The sequence below is a fragment of the Hyalella azteca genome, unplaced genomic scaffold (genome assembly GCF_000764305.2).
Source record: "Hyalella azteca isolate HAZT.00-mixed unplaced genomic scaffold, Hazt_2.0.2 contig17496, whole genome shotgun sequence".
Classification (NCBI taxonomy): Eukaryota; Metazoa; Arthropoda; class Malacostraca; order Amphipoda; family Hyalellidae; genus Hyalella; species Hyalella azteca.
This window is the reverse complement of record NW_025947278.1, coordinates 222,111-244,675: the sequence shown is the minus strand read 5'-3', so window position 1 is coordinate 244,675 and position 22,565 is coordinate 222,111. Positions and strand designations below refer to the sequence as shown.

General features: G+C 41.4%; 1 protein-coding gene across 3 annotated transcripts in view; it reads left to right on the top strand.

The window, feature by feature from the left end:
- Positions 1-22,565, top strand: part of LOC108677275 (protein lap4) — a 36,378-nt gene that overhangs the window by 2,910 nt on the left and 10,903 nt on the right. Inside the window, exons 5-25 of one of the 3 annotated variants that reach the window (XM_047885295.1) lie at positions 160-271; positions 598-694; positions 1,043-1,118; positions 3,404-3,540; positions 4,911-4,940; positions 8,152-8,274; positions 8,659-8,883; positions 9,196-9,444; positions 9,851-9,874; positions 11,674-11,758; positions 12,494-12,657; positions 13,477-13,617; positions 14,328-14,900; positions 15,160-15,249; positions 15,387-15,467; positions 15,660-16,148; positions 19,053-19,169; positions 19,751-19,930; positions 20,770-20,928; positions 21,339-21,470; positions 21,978-22,088. In XM_047885295.1, coding sequence (XP_047741251.1) covers positions 160-271; positions 598-694; positions 1,043-1,118; positions 3,404-3,540; positions 4,911-4,940; positions 8,152-8,274; positions 8,659-8,883; positions 9,196-9,444; positions 9,851-9,874; positions 11,674-11,758; positions 12,494-12,657; positions 13,477-13,617; positions 14,328-14,900; positions 15,160-15,249; positions 15,387-15,467; positions 15,660-16,148; positions 19,053-19,169; positions 19,751-19,930; positions 20,770-20,928; positions 21,339-21,470; positions 21,978-22,088 — 3,395 coding nt within the window. Of the gene's footprint in view, positions 1-159; positions 272-597; positions 695-1,042; positions 1,119-3,403; positions 3,541-4,910; positions 4,941-8,151; positions 8,275-8,658; positions 8,884-9,195; positions 9,445-9,850; positions 9,875-11,673; positions 11,759-12,493; positions 12,658-13,476; positions 13,618-14,327; positions 14,901-15,159; positions 15,250-15,386; positions 15,468-15,659; positions 16,443-19,052; positions 19,170-19,750; positions 19,931-20,769; positions 20,929-21,338; positions 21,471-21,977; positions 22,089-22,565 lie in introns of all 3 variants that reach the window. The other 2 variants (XM_047885296.1, XM_047885294.1) reach the window with 2 other exon arrangements.

The window sequence follows — 22,565 nt, the reverse complement described above, 5'->3', positions numbered from 1 at the left end:
TCTCAGGACACAAATAATTGTACTACCACATGTAGAGCTCGTGCTAATTGGTGTACTGTCTCTTCATAACGCTAATAAAAAGTGTTAATATTAAACATGAATTCATACATGTAGAGCTACATTCCTATTATTCATGTAAATATTAATTCATGCGTGCAGGTGAGCTGGTTAGCCTGGGCGTTCTGTCTCTGCGTGACAACAAACTCACGCACCTGCCCTCTGAGACCGGCAACTGCAGGAACCTGCACGTGCTCGACGTCTCTGGCAACAGGTCTTTCTGACGAGCAGCTTGCTTATTATTATAAGAAATCGCTTACCAGTTCCCATTTATAACGCTTGCTACTCCCCCGCCGGTGTTTTTTTTTATAGAAATGACGAATAATTTATCGCCTTTTAAGTAGGTTATAAATATTTGCTTTACGATCGCGTCTTGTCCGGGGTTGACTTAATGAAGTTTTCTCAGAATGCTGTAGGACTGCTTACGTGACCATGGGAAAAATTGAGGTTCAAAATTGTTCATCATTTCTATTTGCTGGCAGGGTAGAGAATGTGCTGCTTGAGATTAGCTAACTGATTAGCATTCTGTTGTACATGCAGACTGCAGTATCTGCCGATCTCAATCACGGCGCTGAACCTGAAGGCGGTGTGGCTGAGTGAGAACCAAGCCCAGCCGATGCTCAACTTCCAGACTGAGGTGAGAAGCTTCATGTCTACAACTGAACCATCAAAACTCAAATCTCTAAAGCAACTATACAAGACTGAAACTTGAATCTTGATTCTCTCGAACTGTTCAGGTTTGAGATTTACAGTTTCCGTATTTAATCAAAACATTGATTTCAAAACACTGATGGCGTCTTACCTTTTTACCTAAAAAGTTTTTCCATTGATTTAGTAGAAAACATATAATCTTATATTAGTGTGTATCACACAAGGCTCGACTTTTTTCGCGAAATATTTGATAGAAAGCTCGTGAGGTTGAGCACGCGTTTATTCATAGCAACCACGTTGCAATTTATGTATACAAACTTTTATTATGTATTAGATCATCGAGGAGACGGGAGAGGAGGCGCTGACGTGCTTCCTGCTGCCTCAGGAGGAGTACCAGCACGACGGTGGTGGTGAGTGGCGTGCCCTGGTGGCGGTGGTGGGATTATTGATGCTGTTCTTATTATTACTAATTAAGATTAACTGGTGCTATGCTAATGCTAGTCAGCTGGTCTTGCTGCTGCTGAGTTTTATTCTGTGGTGCAAGGAATTGAGGAAAGCATAACACATTTCCGCAAGTCGCTGCCTCCTGCTGATTGATAACCGCCATAAATTTGCAATATCTGCCTGTAACTAATATGCGACGCCGCTATAAGATGAAACAATACCGCGCTACGAATAATCAGTGCGACTACCAGACAACTGCTACATAAGGTCTTCATTTACACCTCGGAAACTTGGTTCTTTGTGCAATAGTGAAATTCTCAATTGAGTGCCAGTCGCTTCGCACTTGTGTTGTTTATCTGCTGCTGCTATTGTGCTCCTGTCGTTGCTAACATGTTTAAGTCTGTCCTTGTGGCAGCAAAAACTAGAACAAGGTTAGTGAGTAGAGAACACCACATGGATATATCGTTGTGAGAGATGCGCTGACATTTGCGTGCAGCTGTACGTAGTGAATGGCATCTGAAAGTATCAAAAACGCCCTAAGGACTGGACGACTCGTCTTTTTGATTATAAGTCAATATAAGTTATATTATGCGTAGTCCAGTGTACGACTATAGTTAATTATATGGCAACCTCAAATACGTCTCTAGTTGAACGTTGGGTAATGAACTACAATTAAAAAGAAACGTTTTTTTTGTCTGAAATCTTATTGAATTTAAATATTGTTTTGCGTTCGAATCAGAGTTCATTAATTTGCAACAAACATTCTGCAAATATTCTGGTGATGCTTGCGTACATGTCATCATCATTTTTCCTTCCCCTCGGTACAGCCAAATTTTTCGGTCAAGTTCATAAATTCACCTGTACATTGCTTATGCGGGCTCAGAAATTGCAGAGTATATATATTTTTGCGTTTTTTTATAACTTGTATTTGTATCTCGCACGTGAGACCTCCCACGGTAGAAAGTGTCAGGTGTGTATGGTGCATTTGTTTCCAGTGACAAAACTAGTTTTTGCGATCGAACACGAAACAATTCAGTGAAAAATTATGCGTATGCTGTAGTCCAGTTGCCGTCTTAATTGTGTTTTGATCAGGTCCTAAATGAGGCTAGCGCTGATGGCGAACTTGAGTAGCTTAGACGTCGTGTGTATGATGTATATGAGACAGTGAATGTTGTGTCTCGTCGCCTGGACATGAAGCCATAAATAACAAACGATAGTAAGAGTTCAGCTGTTGTCACATACGTCGATTGTGTACACTATCTCGTAACACTTGCGTACGTTGGTGCTGCAGTAACTCCTATGTACACAGTCTACACCGAGACACTCGCAAACCTTGGTCGTTGCATCGTGTGTCTCCTCCGGCAGTTTGTCTGCATCTGCTGAACAGAAATTATCAGCAGCACTGTTGTGCAAATGAATGAGAGTGAATATATATTATCTTGTGGGGTTCTACGTGTTAATAATATACTAAAAAAGCTTCATGCTTATGCCTTTCGGTTTTTATCTATCTTTAAAAAATTGAAATTTGATGAGCTGTTTTTACAGAGGTGAGTCTCGCTCTTTTGTGATTTATGCAAATCACCGTAGTTGGTATGTCTTTAATGCTCTGCGTGCGTATTATTAAATTTTTTATAAGTTTGAAGCTATTTTAAATATTTTAGCAGGAGCTGCAACCTAATGAGACAGGTTGCTTGTTTGTTTTTCAAAACGCGATTCTCGAGCGGCAAAGACGTCGCACAAAAGTTTTTTGAAAGACGATCTGCTGAGATGGAAGAAATTATTTCCTAACGTTCGCTCTCCTGCTTTGTTTTACATAAGAATTATCCATTCCGACTCGAGCTTCATTCCTATCAAATAAAACTTACCGCGCACCGCGCGGCATTCACGCGTAAAATAATATACAAGCCTTGATCTCCGGACTGTCAAATTGAGCTGCCACGATCTAACACTTGAACTTTCTAAGAGTAGCATTGTAAAACATGCAAAAAAGTTGACTTACGAATTAAATACGCGCTAATAATTATAGTCGTGTGGTGTTTGGCTGGAAATTGTCCAGACCTATTTACTATTATTTGCTGGAAATATAGGTTGAGAATCACTATATAACAACAGTGACTGTGAAGGATAAGTAACGAGTGGCGTATGTCAGGCACTCACTTGAGTGGCGGCGTGGATATATATTTATTATAGTCGATTATTAAGTATAATTATAATATTCGACCATGATAAATAATTCAGTGGCGTGTGTCAGGCATGAGTGGCGGCGTAGACTCGTGGGTGGGCGACGACGAGGACGACATGGACGAGAGCGGCGCCCACAATTTGGACGGCACGAGACACTCGGTCGTCAAGTTCCAGGAGGACCAGGACTACGACCTCGCTAAGGAGGTATGTTATTCTTCCTTACACTTACACATTAATTTATAAACTATTCAATAAATTAACTATTGTTAATCAATTTGATAATAAATTTGTGTCCGCTTCACCACTTTGATGAGCTCTTTATTCCAGTTCGCGGCAATTTTTAGTTGGACGTTTTGTTCGGTTTCCAGTCTTCTTCATTGAGCTTAACATTTCGGTTCCTCACACTTCTCTTAGTTTTTGTATGGGTTCTTGCTGTCCTTTTTTTAATTCATTTGTTCCTCGCACTTACTTCAATTGTTTGTTTACATATTTTTTCTTTTAATTCACTTGACTGTTTGTATTTCTTGGCACTTTCATTTTGTTGGCTGAATACGCGTATTATTTCTTCGACCTAGGAGGCAAGAATGCTGTACGAGTATGATGCAATACGCATAATTTACGACTACTCTTTTAATTTATGCACTTGTTCATTTGGCGCACTTTTTCATAATAATCTCTTGCTCATATTACACTCTTGTTCATTTTTCGCACTTTTAATTGAAATCGCTGCTTTGGTTCCTCTTACTTTATCCTTCTACTCACCTGTTAATTTTAGTCATATTGCATTTTTTGACATGTTGACATGTTTTAATGGACATTCGAACCAGTTTTGTTACATTTTTCGAATGGAGTTCACTAATGATATTTGGTAGTTTCATTCACTCTCATGGCTGCGTCAATGTTGTCGAGATTATGCCCACATCGCAGTGACGATTACTTCTCTTCAAGCTCTGTAGAATTTATAAAGTTGAACAAATATTTATTATAATGAGAGATAATTCATTACCACGAGTAGTCGACCAACGAACGAGGTTGGGTTTCGTGATCTGCATACTGAGCTAAGGCCGTTCTATCAAAATTCGTACAAGTACGGATACATTTAGCGGATTTCTTGTCTGTGATTGGTGGGTTTAACTTGAAATTGAAAAGCTGTCAGTGATTCGCTGACAGGGTTAAGAACTCAACTATTTGACGCGATGTCGTCGGTAGGTGAGCATCTCTCACATCGCTAACGCCGAATGTTCGAATGATTATACGACGATTATAGAAGCTAAAATGCACCTCAAGAGAATTCTAAGTTGGAATTTCATCTTAGCAAACTTGATCTATAATTGTAAGATGCTTTGATCTTAATTGAAATGCTCCAAGATAATTATTAGTGTCGGCAAAGATTGTTATGAGTTGATAAAGAGATCGTGCTACGTTATAATCTCGTTATTTTTTTTTTAGGAAATCCTGCCTTGGATCTCACTTTCATGGCAGCCATACTAAGTTTGGAAATTATGACAATGATAGGAGAGTAGCAGTCGTGCTCACGGTTCTTTTCTCCCTCTTTGTGCTGCTGATGTGTATAGCAATTATACAAACGACTTGTTGACACGTTGGTGAGTGAGTGCATGATCCGTGCCACTTGTTCAGTGCTCAGTGCCGAACCTGAGGCGGTCTTTTTGTTGTAATTTTTCTCCTATTCTGAGCTATCTCAGTCTCTAATATAAGATCGCTCTGATACTTTTGATACTTTAATGCATGAGCACTCGAATGTAATTTATGTATGAAGAAGAGTTTGATAAAAATGATATCGTTATCGAATTACGTGGAGGCCCCGCTCTACAGCTACGTCAGCTCTGCAGTTCTACTGTCATCTCTGACTCAGGATATAACGGGCACCGCAGAGCTTGTTGTAACGTCTGCTAATGTTCTTATTACTTCATCCAAAATTTTTTGATGTCACTTCCAAAATTCTTGTCACTGCTAAAATTCTTCTCACCCTTGCAAGAATTCTTTCTGTTACTCCCAAAATTCACATTACCCCGACCCAAATTCTTGTCATCCCTGCAATTTTTTGTTGCCCTAACATAATTTAATGAGTTTTCTGTGATTTTGGCCACGTTTGCAATTTTTATTGCCCCGGTAAAAATTATTACACTGCTGAACTTCGCATCAATGGCTCGTGCGGACATCTTTGCCTCCACACTTGTTACTCTCGTCGACATTCTGTCCATCTTCGAGATGAAGTTGTGTGAAGCTAGCCTGTGACAGTGATTCTTTGACGGTGTGATGTGGCATGGGGAAGTTGACCTCTGTCTCTTTCTCTGTGATCGCTGCGTGTTTTATGATGTTAACGCACCTTAGTTTTGAAACCTCAAGTACAAGGCAGGTTCGTTGTTCTTCACCGTTGAGAATCCAGTGCCTAGTTTAGTCGAGTTTCCAGAGCGTGAATTTTTGAACATGCATGGGATGGTGGTATTTTGGTCATTGCATCTGTACCGCTTTGCTCAGATATTGTTACGGCGAGTGCATTTTTTTCTTATCGAGTTTTTTTCTTTTGTCGGAATATCATATGTTGCTACATGCTCGAAATTTGTTAAGTTTAACTCTATTCCTTGTGTATTTTGGCAACCTTTTTAGCTCCTACAGTTCATTCCTAGAATTTAAAGTACTAGTTATCTTGTGAAGTGTGTCACCTAAACTTGCTAGAAACTTCATGGATTGCACGTTGCCAATATGCTTGTTATTGAGCGCTGCAACGTAAAGCTCGTTTTATCTGACAGTATATCACACTTTGGGGTTAAGTTTTCATGTAGTTTCGCTGTCAAAAGTAGTAATGTGAATTTAAATCGTCGCAGTCGGGACCAGCCTCGTGCGAACATGACTTGATGCGACTTGAATTCGTTATTGACGGCCTAGTTTGAGCTGTTAGCGAAGGTACTGCAGTCACGGCGCGAATTTTTACTGAGTTGAAGTTGTTATTCGGGTCCCTCTGCCTCTAGGCCAAGAAATACGTGCTGCGCAGAAAGCCCACCTCCACTCAACTGTTGCTCAAAACACAACTGCGATTGTTGTTGGAATTGTCGATCTTTTGATAGTGGCAACTTGGTAGTACGGTTTATAAGTTTTTCATTCATGACACTAAGGCCACTGGTAGTTTTATCACTGGTTTGCTGGACAGACCGAATCATTTCTTGCATTACGCAACACCCTGGACAAGTCAGGTACTTTTTATAAACCAGAATTGAATGGATGGATGGCTGGCTAAGTTCGCTATGAGCCGAGTTGCCCGAAAGCACTTGTCCTGAGTGAGATTCGAACCCGTGTAGCTGATGTGAGGGTCAGATCTTTCACCACAGCAACTCTACAACTGCGGTCCTCGCAACAGTAGCTCAGACCACAGTTGCATGTCAGATGCTCAGCTAGACAGCACTAATGCTGTCTGTTATAGCCGTCAATACCGAGCAATCTTGTACAAGATTTGCGACTTTGTAGGGATGCATTCTAGGTTGGTTTCATTGTATTTCCTTGCCCTGTGTCTTGTGCGAGGGGTTGACGTCTGGTACGAGTACCTTCATCGACACGCTACCCGTCTTTTTTGTTTGTGTCGGTTTTTGTATTATTCATTTGTAACTGCTGTGAATTTCATACGGAAATTGAACGTGATGCTGTTTATGAACATTTTTTGTTTCATGTGGGATAACGACCACAAGCGTTTCGAGTGGTTGTGTTTGTATTTTCATTTATTTATTTATTTATTTATTCAGCTTTGATAATTCTTATTTCTGACGGCTGACTCGCTTCCATCGTATTTTTTCGTTGATAGATGACAATTTTCACTGCTTTTCGTTGCTTCTGATCATTTGAGTTGACAGACAGCCCTTTTTTTTCTATTCTTTTGTTTCTCGTCATCATTTTATTTGACACTCCTTAGTTGAAGCTGCATTGTTGCATTTAATTATTTTGGGTAATAAGAAGACTTTTTGCAACATGTAATTGAGTAAGACGCTTTTAATTCTCTGCGCACTACTAAACGTTGAAGCATCTACAAGGCGGTATTCCGGAGCTAATTATGTGAACCAATGTATCATGCATTGGTTTACCATCAATGTACACACACTTGGTTCACAATGCATATAAATATTATGCTTTGCTTACTATTTGTATGCAAAGTGTGTTTGACCTCCTATTCATGTTGAATGGCCTCCCTTCCACTAATTTTTTCTTTATAGGTGTGGATTTATAGAGGAATTTAGGCTGTGACATATCCGTTCTAGTTAATGACCCATCCCTCATTTGTGTTTATCGTCTTAATGAATGTTTCTCACTCTTCTACTTATCCGCTGGTGATATCACTGTTGCTATTTTTCGTCTTAACAATGTCTAGTTTTCGGCTTTAAATATCAAACCTCTTCAAATTTGGTTTATCCGAATGTTTGTGCAGCATTGGTTTTTCCCTGTGTGGCTGGTTCAGTATCCAGTTTTGACCTCCGTAATCCAATTTTTATCCAGCTTCGCTTCTGTGGCCTTATTTTGTCACGTTTATCTAATATGGTTATTCGAAATATCAGTGGTCTTGATGGGTTTGGAGCCTTTTAGTAAACTGTGTGCGAGAACAACTTACGTCAGATTCGAATTTTAATTAGTCAAGGCTTCCGCGTGTTTCTAATGACAATTTGTCTTGCACGAAAGGTGTTTGGCTATAGATTATTACGTTGATGTTAATAGGAACGTTGGCGTTCGATTATATTTTGTAACGTAGATGTTAATAGGACTGTCTCTTTGCTGTGTTTCCTAACTTTGCGTAACGAGAGATTTGTTTTGCAGAGTAACTTCGTCCGGCACAACACGCCGCATCCTCGAGACCTGAAGGCTAAGGCAGAGAAGCTCTTCGGCAAGGGCGGCGTCCCACCGGCCACTGCCAACTCTTTTGCCACGCAGAACAATGCAGTGCGTTCCAGCTTATCTTACTGACACTTTGGAACTATTCTCCCATAATCTTGTTTGGTTGACCACCCATCTTGTTAAAAGTATCCAATATTATCCAAAAGTATCCGTCCATAATCTTGTTCGATTGAGCTTTCATTTCGCGGTACATCAACTACAGGTTTTCAATGTGAATTGTGACCTTTAACTTATCTTGTGAATGGCTGATTAGTTTAAGGTCTGTACTATTAACTGTACTATTAATTAATTGTACTATTTGCACCATTTGCTGTGTAACCCCATTTCGGGTTGATTCCTTCCATGTTGGTGTCTTCCATGTAACAAAAACGTTCAAATTATTTTTTCATTTGTTGAAACTTATTTGTGACCACAATCTGCGTTGTGCAGGTTCTGACGGAGGAGACCAGCAGAGAAGATGCAAGCTGTACAGACGGCAAGCCTCAGCAGCAGCAGAACCACAATGCCACTTACGTCGTGGAACCCGCTCCTCAGAACGCGTCCTCAGGCGTCACTGCCGCCACGTCGCCCCCGACCACCGCTACAACCACCACCACTACTGCTGCTGCCGCAGGCGTCGCTGCATACGACACCAACTCCAGTAACTCGCGTGAGGTCTGTCATGGCATGAAGGCCATTTGTCTACATTTGTTGATTGCCATTACTATTCGTTTTATAGTCTACTTGATCAATTTATGAAGCCAATTTTTACCTATGTAATGTTGAATCTCCTGTCTCAATAATTTTAATATTTAACAAAAAGAAGCTTGCAACACGAGGGATTAGTGCCCACCACTGTCTGGTGTGGATGCTAATCTTACTGAACCATCCGTAAAATCTCGTTGCTTATTTTTCTTTTTCGAAATTCTTCCTGCGTTTACTGGGAAAAATTTTACGTGCGGGTTAATAGTTAATTTCGTGGCTCAGGTTAGCAGTGATGACGAGAGCTCACAAGACGAGGAGCGCGAGAGACGTGTTGCGTTCGCCGAAGAAGCAGCAGCAGAACGAAGAGACGAAGAGGGCCTTGACGCTGATGGCGAAGACGACGAAGAAAGACGCGACGTGAGGCCAAGCCGGCTGCACAGACGTGACACGCCTCACCATCTCAAGAACAAACGTATCAGCGCCACCAACAAGACGGCTGATCTCGAAAAAGTCGCGGCCATCATCGCCCAGGTGGGACTATGGGCTGACATAGCGACGTACGCGTCCTCTAATTCCTGCTAGCTCCCCTCGTGTATGTTGGCTTCCTCTGACTCAAACCGTAGTAGCCATCTCCATTTTATTTTGTCGTTCCTGATTTTCATGCTCACTTGCCCAAGACATCAGTTATTTTTGTCAAAATGTAACGAAGATGTTAAATCAACTTTCATTACCTAATGATTGTTACTAATTTCTTCTGGTTGTTAACATGCGATTGATCTCATAAATCTGTCTCTAGTTAACCTATCCGCTTCCTCCTAAATTTTTCGAGGCTGTTTATGCTAATGTTGAAGTTATCAGTTAGTATAATGTTTAGGTATTGTAAATCTTTCCTTCCTGTTGGTTGAAGTCATGAAATTGATTCTGTTTTCCGATGCAGCCCGGAAATGTGGACACCATCAATGTAAGTAAAGAGTTTCACGTTCGTTTTACCCACACTCGTAAGTTAGAACGTGTTTATCACACCTTCGATGTCCCTCGAAAGCTGCTTTGCATGTAATAAATTATTTGTGCATCGGTTGCGAGTGTACGGGACAGCTTCATCCTGGGGCCACGGTTCTGTACCTGGGTTTCTTGATGGCTGTGATGCACGTTTATTGTTCGTCAATGTAATCGGGAATATGAGCGTCTGATAATAAAGCAGCTGTTTAGTTCTTAGCAGTGGCTCACTTCACCCTAAATGAAACTTCAGCTGTTCTAGGCATGGATCAAAGGATCAGGAAATTTCGGATTGAAGGCCAATGATGAATCTTTATGGCCTTAAACGATCTATTAATATCTGTTTTGTGCTCCATATTCGTTCACTTGTTAGCTGTCACGATGTCGGGTGAACGAAATATTTCATTAGGTGTGCCTTAATGAAACTCTCCATCTAAGCGAATGCCACAGACAAGTAGAATTTGGCTGAAAACAAGGCTGGTTTTGTGACCTTTGTTATTTTTATTACTCCCAACATTCTCATTACCCCTGCCCAAATTGTTGTCATCCTTGCAATTTTCTTGTTGCCCTAACATATGGCCTTAAACGATATGTAAATCGTTTACTTTTATTTATTCATTTGGTGACCTTTGTTGTTTTTGGTGACCTTAGAAGTGTTTTGGCGAATTTCTGGCTCCTTGCACCTTTGCTTCGTATAATACGATGGAGGGAATAAACTTGTCTTGTTTGGTGTGTATCAATAGCCTGGGCTTACATTGTTCCCACTTCTAAGGCCTGAGCTGCTTTCTCATTTTGCTTTTAACATATTGTAACTCTGAGGGGTCTCAATTGTCTATCTTGCTATGACCATTTGATGGGACCTAACAGAATGAGACACGTGGATCCGTACGATTCAATTACTCGGCACCGGTAAACCTACTGCCTTCATGTTGATTTGCTTGATTTTGCACCGCTACTTTCGTCAATGCACTTTTCTTTCTGTCGGTCATTTATTTCGTATACATCCCATTTTTTTCTTGTGGACTGTTCATCTACATGCGCACTGCTTCTCTATCGTTTATGCCAGTTCCTTCGGTCGAAACACTGTTCGCTCATTATTTAGTTAAAATCTGTATAACAAGGTGCGAATCTAACTAATTGATAGTAAATTATTTTGATGTTGTTATTTTGTTAAAATCTATTTTAAAGATTGAGGGTCAGTCGGAAATCTACACATCGCACGGAGCTTCGATCTGATACCTAGTGTATTTTGTCTATCGTTATATTTGTTGTCAACGAGCTTTTAACATGGCTGCCATTACTCTTTACGTCCTTGCTATTCCAGTCATTTGTTTTAGGCCTTCTTCCCAAAAGGCACCTCCCTTTTTCGGCCTCTTTGCATGCACGGGGGGTTGAATTGAAATAGTTTTTTAGCTCTTGTCATCAGGTTCGGTCGGAAACTCCTATGTGAGCTTCCAACTGAGATTGTGTAACAAATTTCGCTCTCCACAGGGAGAGCGTTTTGATTTCCCTGGCAACGACCAAAATGTTGTGTTCCTTACCAATTTATAGGTAACGATTTATTTTTTACGTTCATTCTTACAAGTTTCAGCTTTTTAGCTTGTACAAACCTTCAAACAATTTGGCTTTCCTCCTCGGCCTCCCTCGGTATCCGATAAGCCATCACGTAGTGCAACAGCTAAAGAAGAATCAGTATTGATTTGAATAGTTTCATGCACCTCATGCAAATGTTAGTAACTTCTCTCACTGTAAACTCTCGCTCAGCATCAGCAGCAGTTCCAGAAGCTCCAGGTGGATGGCAACGCAGCCTCACCGCTGGCGTCTCCTCAGCTGCCCAACAACCACATCGGTTAGTTCCAGGGCGTCTCTTAGGGAATTATTTTGTTAGATTGATTATTATAAGAAATATTTTATCTGAATGTAGTCAGGAATAAATGTATTACAGAGATGAAATGTACCATAGCTCTTCATAATCGTTATTGAAATGCGGTTCGTATTCAGAGCCGTATAACGTTAGTATAACGCGGTTCAGAGCCGTTTGTTATAGCGCGCAATAAGTATCATAAATTGGTATTCTAATTGGTGTTTTCTGACCATTATGCCAGTTATGTCAATCTACAGCCTTCATATAACATACTGTCTTGCATTACACCATTGCCGACCTATTTTGGACAACTTACCAGTATAAGCATAGTCTATATTCTCGTATAAATATGGCCTTGGCGGTATCCTGTTCGTGTATCGCCCAATCGCAAACATGGACATACAATAATAAACAACTTTATGATCATCATCCGATTTTTAAGAATCGGACTGCTGGACAGGTGACAAGTATTAACTTTTGAGACACAGTCGGTACTAGAGGCGTAACATTGCATTGAGGCCGAGCCTTAGCATGTTTTACTTCCATGTATTTGTCCAGTTTAGTATTGCTGAAGTTGTGTCCTCATAAGAATGAAAGGACGCATTCAAGACATTGTATGATCAGGCTTTGTGTCAAGACCAGAGACTCGTTAGTTATTAGTGTTCATTATAATGTAATACGCAGTGCGCATGCATGAGCCAACATGGCTTCGTCTTATAGGACCCGAGGTACGTCAGTTATCAGTGCGTGTGGAGCGCACGTCAGGAGGTCTGGGCCTGAGCATCGCTGGCGGCCACGGCTCGACGCCATACAAGGGCTCGGATCAGGGCATCTTCATCTCGCGTGTCGCTGAGGGCGGACCGGCCTATGCTGCCGGACTCAGGGTCTGTATCTTATCTCTGGCGTTTAATTATTTGATGAAACCATCAGTGATGTTTTGGCAACTAAAATGGCTGCTCAGGTGCCACGACCGAATTTGCTGACGGCCGTTACTCTCACGATTGAATAATTGGTTAAATGATTTCCTTGCTTTCACGATTACGTGACATGCAATATCTTAGCAGGTTGCGTTACTTTCATAACTTGGTGTGCAATTTTCAATTTCTATTGTCGAGTCTGTAAAAGCCACTGCCAACGGAGAGCTGCTTTACAATCATGGCGACTTCACATAGTCTGGTGGTGATATGAATCAATAGTAATTATCATTTTCGTATAAAAATCTTAGTCTTATTTTTGATGCTGGGGGAATTAGTTTCGGCCATTCGAGCTTCTTCACCATCAATCGCGCACGATAGGAACTCGCAGCATCATTAAACAGTCTCAGGAACTCTCGGTGCAATTAGAGGCCCAATAAGATGCTGTGAAGAAATTGCACGAGTCTTTGTTATAGTTAAATGCGAATAATTGCTGTGAAATGAAACGTGTGATAATGTAAGAACAAATACATAAAGGAGAAATAATGAATATGAAGTTGTAATATAAATGGTGTAGTGTTGCAAGGCCTTGGTTAATTCTTTAATTAAGCTCCGATTTCTGGAATGCTTTCATGTAGTCTTTCATTACTAATTATTTAGGCATTATAATGTATTGATGCAACAATGTTCCTTGATGTCACGCAAAGATTATTAACAATTGTCTGTTCAATTATCGAAGCAAGAAATTCATTGCTAAACATTTTAATTTCAAAGCATGAATTGTGGCAGGTGGGCGATAAGGTGCTAGCAGTGAATGGGGTGGAAGTGGAGGAGGTCGACCACTACGATGCCGTCAACATCATGAGGGAGGCGGGGGCTCAGCTCCACCTGGTCGTCCTCAGGGAGATTTCTCCTGCACAGCCTCTGCAGGTTGGTTTGCCATCATCATCAGGTTTGTTATGACTCTATGCGTTGGTCTGTAGGGATCCTCGGCAGGCCAGTAGCAGTGTTCCACAGGTCGATTACAGTCGTTCACGATGGGAACCAAAGTATCATGACACGTTGAGCGGCTGTACCACACATTCAACTATAAGGGTTGTTCCTCGATACAGATTGAGCTGAAGCTGTGTCAGAGTTGCTCTGTATTGCAAATTTTTTAACTACTCTTTAAATTTAAACTATAACCTGAATAGTTATTTTTTCGATTGATCGCGAATAGTATTTGGATAAAGGGCATTGACAAGACCGATCTATTGCTATTGATGCCATATGCTGGTGGCCGAAGCGTGGAACAAACATTGAATGTGCTCGAAAAGAAACTGTTGATGAATGCATGTGTTCTCATATAAGACTGCAAATTAATTCCAATGTAGATGACGCTTTGCTGAAGCCAACAAGAACAAACAATGTCACCTACATTTTTTTTGGCTATGACTGTTATTGATCTGGGTAGGACTGTCAGGTTAGAATAACTGCTTCTGTCAAGCCATTTGACGCTTTATTATGAAAACAGAGTAATTTTTAGTAATATACGTAATGATGATTGTAATCATTAAGATAATCTGTTCATGGATGGATGATAGATGGCTGTAAGATGTGCAGAGTTTTTTGCTTCAAATTAATGGTGCATTTTGATGAAGGTTGGCGAGGACGCAAGAGGAGCCGCCGCAGCGACCAGCAACCACGTGCCTCTGACTTCTGCGATGACATCTACGCCTCTGGCCGGAGTCTCGTCCATCACCAGCACGGGCATCGGGTCTTCAGGCGCAGGCGCTATTCCTCTCACGCCCGTCGCTGCAAGTGGCGCGCCTTCTGTACCAGTGGCGTCATCTTACGCCCCTCAGCTCTGTGTTGGTGCTGCATACCAACATTACTTGTCTGCAAATTCATATGCTGATCCTCAGCAGCCACACGTTGCTGGACAACAACAGCCCTATGGTGCTGGCCCGCAGCAGCCCTATGCTCCTGGCCTCCAGCAGCCCTATGCTTCTGGCCCTCAGCAGCCATATGCTCCTGGCCCGCAACAGCCCTATGCTAGCGGCCCCCGGCCCTATGTTCCTGGCCCGCAGCAGCCTCATATGACTGTTACCCAGCAGCAGCAGCCGCCCTATGTTACCGGCACACCGGCCCACACCTCATTGTCTGCTGCCGTGCCTGCCACTCCGTCTCAACAAGCTCCTGTGAACGGCGTCCCAACGCCCAACGACATGCAGGTGCGTCTCTTGCAGCTGCCGTTTTCCCTATAATTTAAAAGGCTGACGGAGAACTAGCGATGACTAACGGAAAAATTATTTTAAACAATTATGTATAGTATCTTTGATGAAATCATTTTGGAGAATATGACATCTTCCCGTAAAAAGTTTCTTATTAATTTTAATGTTTAATAATCTGCAAATAATAAATTTTTATTCCTCTCTGGCCACAATAAACTTATAAGACTTACTTCGTCTTGAAAAAATGTTATGTTAACAGCTGGTGCGCGAAACTATCTGCACGACGCTGGTGCGGAACCATGAAGGCCTGGGCTTCAGTATAGCTGGTGGCGCTACCTCGCATGACCAAGTGAGCAACTCTGACAGGATTCCGCTTCTTTTTAAAATGTTTATTACTTTTTTATGTGCTTCAATCTTAATGTTGGAAATTGTAAAACAGTTTTGGTTTAAATGTGACAAGTATCAACATTTCATGTTTGTCCGCAGCCTATTTTCATAAACTGCATCACGGAAGGCGGCGTGGCTGCCAAGGATGGCAAGTTGAGAGTTGGCGATCGACTCATTTCTGTAAGTATTTCTTTCCTTTTTTTATCAAATTGGACTTACTGTTATTTTAAGGAAATTTTTGTGATCCATACCCACAGTGCGATTTCGTGATTTATTTGATTACTTTTTAATTGCAGGAAAAAAATACCGAAATCCGAGCTTGCAGTAAGTTTGTGACGAGTATATTTAATGAAGCTTGTCTATCATTTGCAGATTAATGGCGTAGATCTGGACGGTGCTCGCCACGACCAGGCCGTCAGTTTACTGTCTGGTCTGGACCGCTTCGTGCGGCTCGTGGCACAGCGCGAGTCTCTAGTGACCGCTGAGGTTGCGAAGGAGATGAACGCTTCGGGGCTCGGCGGCTACTCTACTCTCTATAACTCCAACTCTTACATGGCGAACAGACCAAGTTACACAGGCTACAGGCGTGCGCAGCCCACATCACGACTCACTCCCTCCTCTTCAAGCACTGGTCTCAGCAATTCACCAAGTCTAAGTCGAGTCTCACTTACCAACACTCATGACCCAGTCGCTGGTCGCCTCTCAGGTTCAGCACTTCCCCCGCCTCCCAACAACGTCAACAACAGCAACGCCGCCGTGGTTCTCAATAACGGCGTCCTCGACAATAACACTAATGACACTAATAATAACAGCAGCCGCCCAAGAAATACGACTACCTCCATACAGGATGGCACCACTCAGGTACATGATCGCATAATGGCCCGAACTCGTCCTCTTACTAATGAAGATTTCGAAGCTATGATACCTGAACATTTTTTGCGCGGGCAAACTGCTCCCCAGAGCAATGGTTTGGTCGAGTCTGGCGGTATTCATGTGGCCATGCAGCATCCTGCTGTGCCTCATAAGCCCATGTTGCCTGCTGCTCCCACGCAGCTAGGCCAGATCACGGAAGTCTTGACTAAGACCACCTTAACGGAGACCACAGTAACTCGGCTAACTGATAATAGGCTCGCTGAGGTGCCGCTCATTATTGAGGTGGGTTTCACTGTGTCATCATCACGCGCTCTTTCTTTCACGGCGCTGCTTTTCCGGGACTTTGGTTGCTCGCCACTCTTCACTAACACATTTTCTTCTGCTCTCTCCATGACGCACTGGACAATTCATGGACATTAGTATTCTCTTCTAGTGATGGCTAGTAGTGCTGTTGCCTCGAATAATTATAGATTAAAATTTCAACTCTTGGCTCCGAATACGAGTAATTCATTTTCACTTAGACAGTCTTTCACGGTTTGATCCATTCACTTTCACAATAACAAGAATTGAGTTATGTCGTAAAAATTTGGTTTATAACCACACATTTTGTGTAGTATTCCACTTGAGTCTCACACTCTGCCCAGGCCGTCACTTGCTTATCACTATCTAAATTTTCACTATGTAATGTGTGTGACAAACACTAAAAAAGTTCAAGCTGCTAGTCATGGGTCATAAATTTTCTTCTGGTATTCTTGGTCTCACCACTCACACGCATGGTGGCAAAACGAATTTCTTATTCTGACCTGCTGCGTATTTCATCAAAGGTGTTACGTTCGGTTGTATTAAGGTGTTGGTATTCAAGATCTTTCCTAGTTCGCTCAGAGGCGTGCCATCAGGTAATGTTAAGTTGCCCCTGAAGAACTTGTGTTTGCCGCTGAGCCGCATCGCCATAATCGTTGCCGCCAGCCTGATACAACAGGTTTCTTTAAATGCAGATGTTGGATAGGCAAGGCTAAGCATTCTAAGTACAAATGCATACACATCTCATCTTGGCTCTGTGAACACTGCGTTTTATCCAGTTCCATCGTTAGATTCCCGTTTGATTTCATACAATAGAACAACGCGAGGTCCTAGTAGGGCTGAAGCCAGGCTTCATTGGTAATGAGCGTTTTTAGCGCATTTTCTCATTTATGGAAAAAATGCGCTATTGTGCTCGCCATGTCCGTCCGTCCGTGATTTCACGTTTTCGTCGGCGAGAAAATACGCTCTCTGTCACTCACTGCACTGAGTACTGAGTTATATTTTTATAATAAGAATCCTTTTGCTGTTATTGCCGCTGTTTCAGAAAGCGCCTTTTTGATCTCCTCGCTAGCTGTCTACTTATTATGGTTTAACCAGCGAATGCAAATTTCCTTGCAATCATTTGATTTATGTCCCAAATTCAACGGCTTATATAAATATTACTTAGAATATTCAAGAATATTTTCTTACAGGTTTTTATCAACATATAGTGGAATATTAGAACGTGTCTACCATTTGGTAGAAACCAGTTGTAGTTAGAGAAAGGGTTTTTTGAGAATAATTATGTACTCTAAATAGAGTCTCTTATTTTTATGCATTTTTTTTCTCGTAAAACGATGTTTCATTACTAAATCAAACTACATATATCATATCTAAATGGATCATATCTATATTTATATAATAATTATATCGTAACTAGATTATATTTAAAATCTGAATTAATTGAAATACATGAACACATTTTTGAACCGTTTTATTTGTAATTTTATTTTCGAATGCACTACAGCCTCTTGCTATTCGGATTTTCCCCAATATATTTGTTCTAATGAAATATATATTTGCTTGGAGTATGCATAGCGCTGCGCCCATTTTTTTCGGTTCATTCTTCGAAATGCATTAAGCTTAGCATTCTGCAGCGCGCATCCTCCCAAATTCAAAGCCTGTTAGCCTGTAACTGCTTTGTCAACTTCTATCGCGTCATGTTCTCGCTCTGCTGATGAATCGTACGTCTGGTACAATAGTATGTGTTGGCTGAAGTGCTGGGCATCGCTTTAGAGCTTTGGGTTCCTGCCTGGATTTGTTCGCTTGTGTATTGCTTGATGTATTGTTTCCTCTGCTGTGCAAACGTCTACTTGCTAACAGTTCTCTTCTAAAGCGTTCGCCTGGATAGCATATCTTAGAACTCGAATCTTCTTGATTTTAAATCGCTTGCGACTTAATTGATTTACTTTCTTACGACTGTTTGTGTCGCCTCTCGTGTGACCTCCGGTCTTCGTCTTTAATGTAAATGCATGAGCAACTTAGTGCGTCATTAATATTTCTAGAATATTCCTCTTACGTTATAACTTGTGCTTATTCTCGGCCACCTTCAAGAATTTTAATACTATGAAATTAGAATTTCTTTGTATGTGTTGAACAAACTTTATTTATTTCCAATTTAAATATTGATGTAACCATCCAGTGTATGAGACTTTATAGATACGTTGCTTTTGTGTGATTGTTGCCGGAAAAAGATGGCGCTATGAGTTAGTTTGTGCTGCTGCTTTAAGGTACCATCTCGCTATTAGGTATCTAGCTGCTTCTAGCTTCCTTGTTGCTGTCATGTCCCATGCAGCTGTGATGCGCCATGTTGCTGTCATGTATCATGTAGCTGTGAGATACCGTGTAGCTTTGAGGTACCGCGTAACTGTGAGGTACCGTGTAGCTGTGAGGTATCCTGTAGCTGTCATGTACTGAGCAGCTGTGAGGTACCGTTCAGCAGTTAGGTACCGTGTAGCTGTGAGGTACCGTTCAGCAGTTAGGTACCGTGCAGCTGTGAGGTACCGTGTAGCTGTCATGTACCGTGTAACTGCAATGAATCGTGTTGTGCAGGACGTGATATTGGAGAAGGACGGAGGACCAATGGGCCTCAGCATCATCGGCGGGTCCGACCATTTCTGCATGCCGTTCGGGTCTTCAGTCGACGACCCTGGCATTTACATATCCAAAGTGAGACCCCGCATTGTAATGTCAAAGTTCCTTTTTTGAAGCTCGTTAGCTGTAAGAAGTGAACCTGAGATAATAGAATAATGCCCAGACCATGAGAATATCTGCTATTCGTTTAGTTGTTCTTTCTTATTCATGTAATTAAACCATTTATGACTGAAAATACGCTGCCATCACCAATGCTCATTCTTATCAATCAGCTATGTACGCTATTCTAACAATGACCATCTGATAAATAAAGCTCTTGTAACAACGTTCATCTGATAAATAAAGCTCTTGTTACAACGTTCATCTGATAAATAAAGCTCTTGTTACAACGTTCATCTGATAAATAAAGCTCTTGTTACAACGTTCATCTGATAAATAAAAGCTCGTGTGACAATGTCCATCTGATAAATAAAGCTTTTGTTACAACGTTCATCTAATAAATAAATCTCTTGTAACAATGTCCATCTGATAAATAAAGCTCTTGTAACATCGTCCATCTGATAAATAAATCTCTTGTAACAATGTTCATCTGATAAACCACTTTTTATAACTAGTAGTTACGTGATTGTCAATCTGATGACGCACCATGTGGTCAGATCACGGCGGGGGGGTCGGCGCACCGCACAGGGCGGCTGCGCATGGGTGACCGCATCCTGGCGGTGGACGGCGTGGACATGAGCAACGCGACGCACCAAGAAGCCGTCCTAGCGCTGCTGCAGCCTCCTCACCAGATCCGTCTCACCGTACGCCATGATCCTCAGCCTCGGGGACTAATGGTCAGTGCCATGGTCTCTTCACTTCGTAGTGAAAGAAATACTGTGTTTCAAGATGCGCTATGTTAAATTGCTATTTCTTTCCTAGAAGGCCTTTATCTCGTACTTTAATGAAGTTTTGACTGTATAGGCTTGCTCTATCTTATCAATGATGCGAAACACCAAGTAATTGAGTTATATGCTTGTATTTGGGATTGGCGACTCGTTATACTTGGGTAAAATATTTAGATTTTAATGAGAGGCTGTTGTTATATTTGAACATTTTTTAATCAGAAACGAATGTTACTAAGTTTTTAAATTGCTAAGATTCGCTGAATTTGTTTGTAACTGTACTTGTTACTGTATTGCATTGATTAGGTCGTATAAATTTGAAGTGATTGAAGGTTTCATTATTATAATTTTATTATTGATCTGCAATCTCCTTAATTCAGTCAGGTTGCGACCGCAGCATCTGAGGCTTTACTCTGAGTATTTGCGTTTACGAGTTTTCGTATGAAATAGCTTATGGCAAAAATCGTACAGAGAGAGGGTTACAATAAAACACTGGTACGTTTTTATTAAATTGGAAAATTCAAGTCACATCCTACGTTTATAAAAATCTCGAGCACAGGAAAAAGAAAATTCGAATGCAATCAAAGTTAAAATCTATCTGTTAACATCTGTTAAACTTTCAAATTACCAGTAACATTGACCCATTGCAGTTCCGTTGAGTAGTACGACCGTCATAAACGACCTTACTTCACGCACACGTTTGCGGCCGATGTGAAGAATCGCCTTGAATGCTTATCTTCGTTGTGTATCTATTATCTTCGTTGTGTATCTCTTATATTTGTTGTGTGCAGGAGGTGATCATTAAGAAGGTGCCTGGAGAGCGCCTGGGCATGAACATTAAGGGCGGCGTTGGAGGCACGCCAGGCAACCCCTTCAATAAAACTGATGAGGGAATATTTATATCAAAAATAAATGCTTCTGGAGCAGCTAACAGAGATGGACGTTTGCACGTAAGACGCTGTTATAATTCTATATGTTTAAATCATAATCTTTCTTCTCACAATGTCTGATTACTCCTTAGCAATTTGCTTTAGTGAATGTTATATAATAAATTGCTTGACGCAAAGTGTTCTGAATATTAGCACGTTTCAGTTGATGTTCTGAACTAAGGCTGAAAACTCAACTCCTTGGATGTTTGATGGAACTTAAAACTAAAGTGTTCCTGTGATAACCAGTATTCAGTACAAAGGTATGTATTAATTAATCTGAATTATTTAAATATAATTCATTCTTTTTAACTTGAACTCGCGTGAAGTGTTCCTGTGATAACGAGTGGTATTCAGTACAAAGGTATGTATAAATAAATGTAAATTATTTAAACATTATTCATTCTGTTTAACTTTACCTCGCGTTGGTGCAGGTTGGCCAGCGCATCTTAGAGTTCAACGAGAGCTCCCTGCTGGGCTGCACGCACGACGAGGCCGTCACGACGATGCGCTCTGCCGGCACCACCATACGCCTCGTCGTCTGCGACGGCTACGACCATCACCTCGTGAGTGTCTGGGATACGGCCATCACCTCGTGAGTGTCTGGGATACGGCCATCACCTCGTGAGTGTCTGGGATACGACCATCACTTCGTGAGTGTCTGGGATACGGCCATCACCTCGTGAGTATCTGGGATACGGCCGCAATCGTATCTTATTCGTGTTCATTTCTAGCTCGCATTTAATTTTATTCGGTCACAGAGCAGTGCTCAAATCCAAAAACACGTAATCCTATGTTCATGCTTGCTACTCTTGCGTAGCTGGTATTCTTTGATTCTGTAATCATCTCTAAATCAAACTTTTATCACTCGACTCAATTCAAAAATGCCTTGGCATCCAGGATGACAACATCTCTTCCCGCAGTCATGATTTTTTCGCCAGTGGAGCAGATACGTTTAATTTACTGGCGCTTTTAATTTTTTTTGTGCCGTGAAAAAATATTTTTGCTTTATGTGTTGTCTTTAAAAAGTACTTTTCAAACGAATACTATTCACTAATCCTATTGCCTGACAGTCTCAGCAGCTGAAGGTGGAAGGGAGACTGGGCAACGACTCCCGCTCGGCCAGTCAGTCCGTCTGCTCTCTCGAAAGAAACGAATCAGAAGAACATGCAAGTCCGCAGCAGGTCCGAATTTATGAAATTTTAGTACCGTATTTGTCATATCTTTTTATTAAATTCATTTTTTAGTTGACCATGTACAGTATTATAAAATTATTTGCTTGAATCAGTAATAACTATTGGGTAGTTGAAACGCAACTTACTTCGATGATACCCCTCACTGCTCACATGAGGTACTCGCTTACGTTCAGGCCCATAATTGGTATTGAAAAGAAAAACATTATATTTTTGGGTACTATGAGCGATACAAACTCCGTGATCCCGATACCATAATTGTAACATCGTAAATTTGTCATTGTGCTACCATCTAAGTTTTGAACGAAGCTCGTCAATCAGTTACATGTAGCCAGTCAATTGCCGTGCGTGACCAGGTGTCATGGCACCAGACGCCAGAGTTGATGTGCTGTGTCATGACCAGGTGCCATGGCGCCAGAGTTGATGTGCTGTACCGTGACCAGGTGCCATGGCGCCAGAGTTGATGTG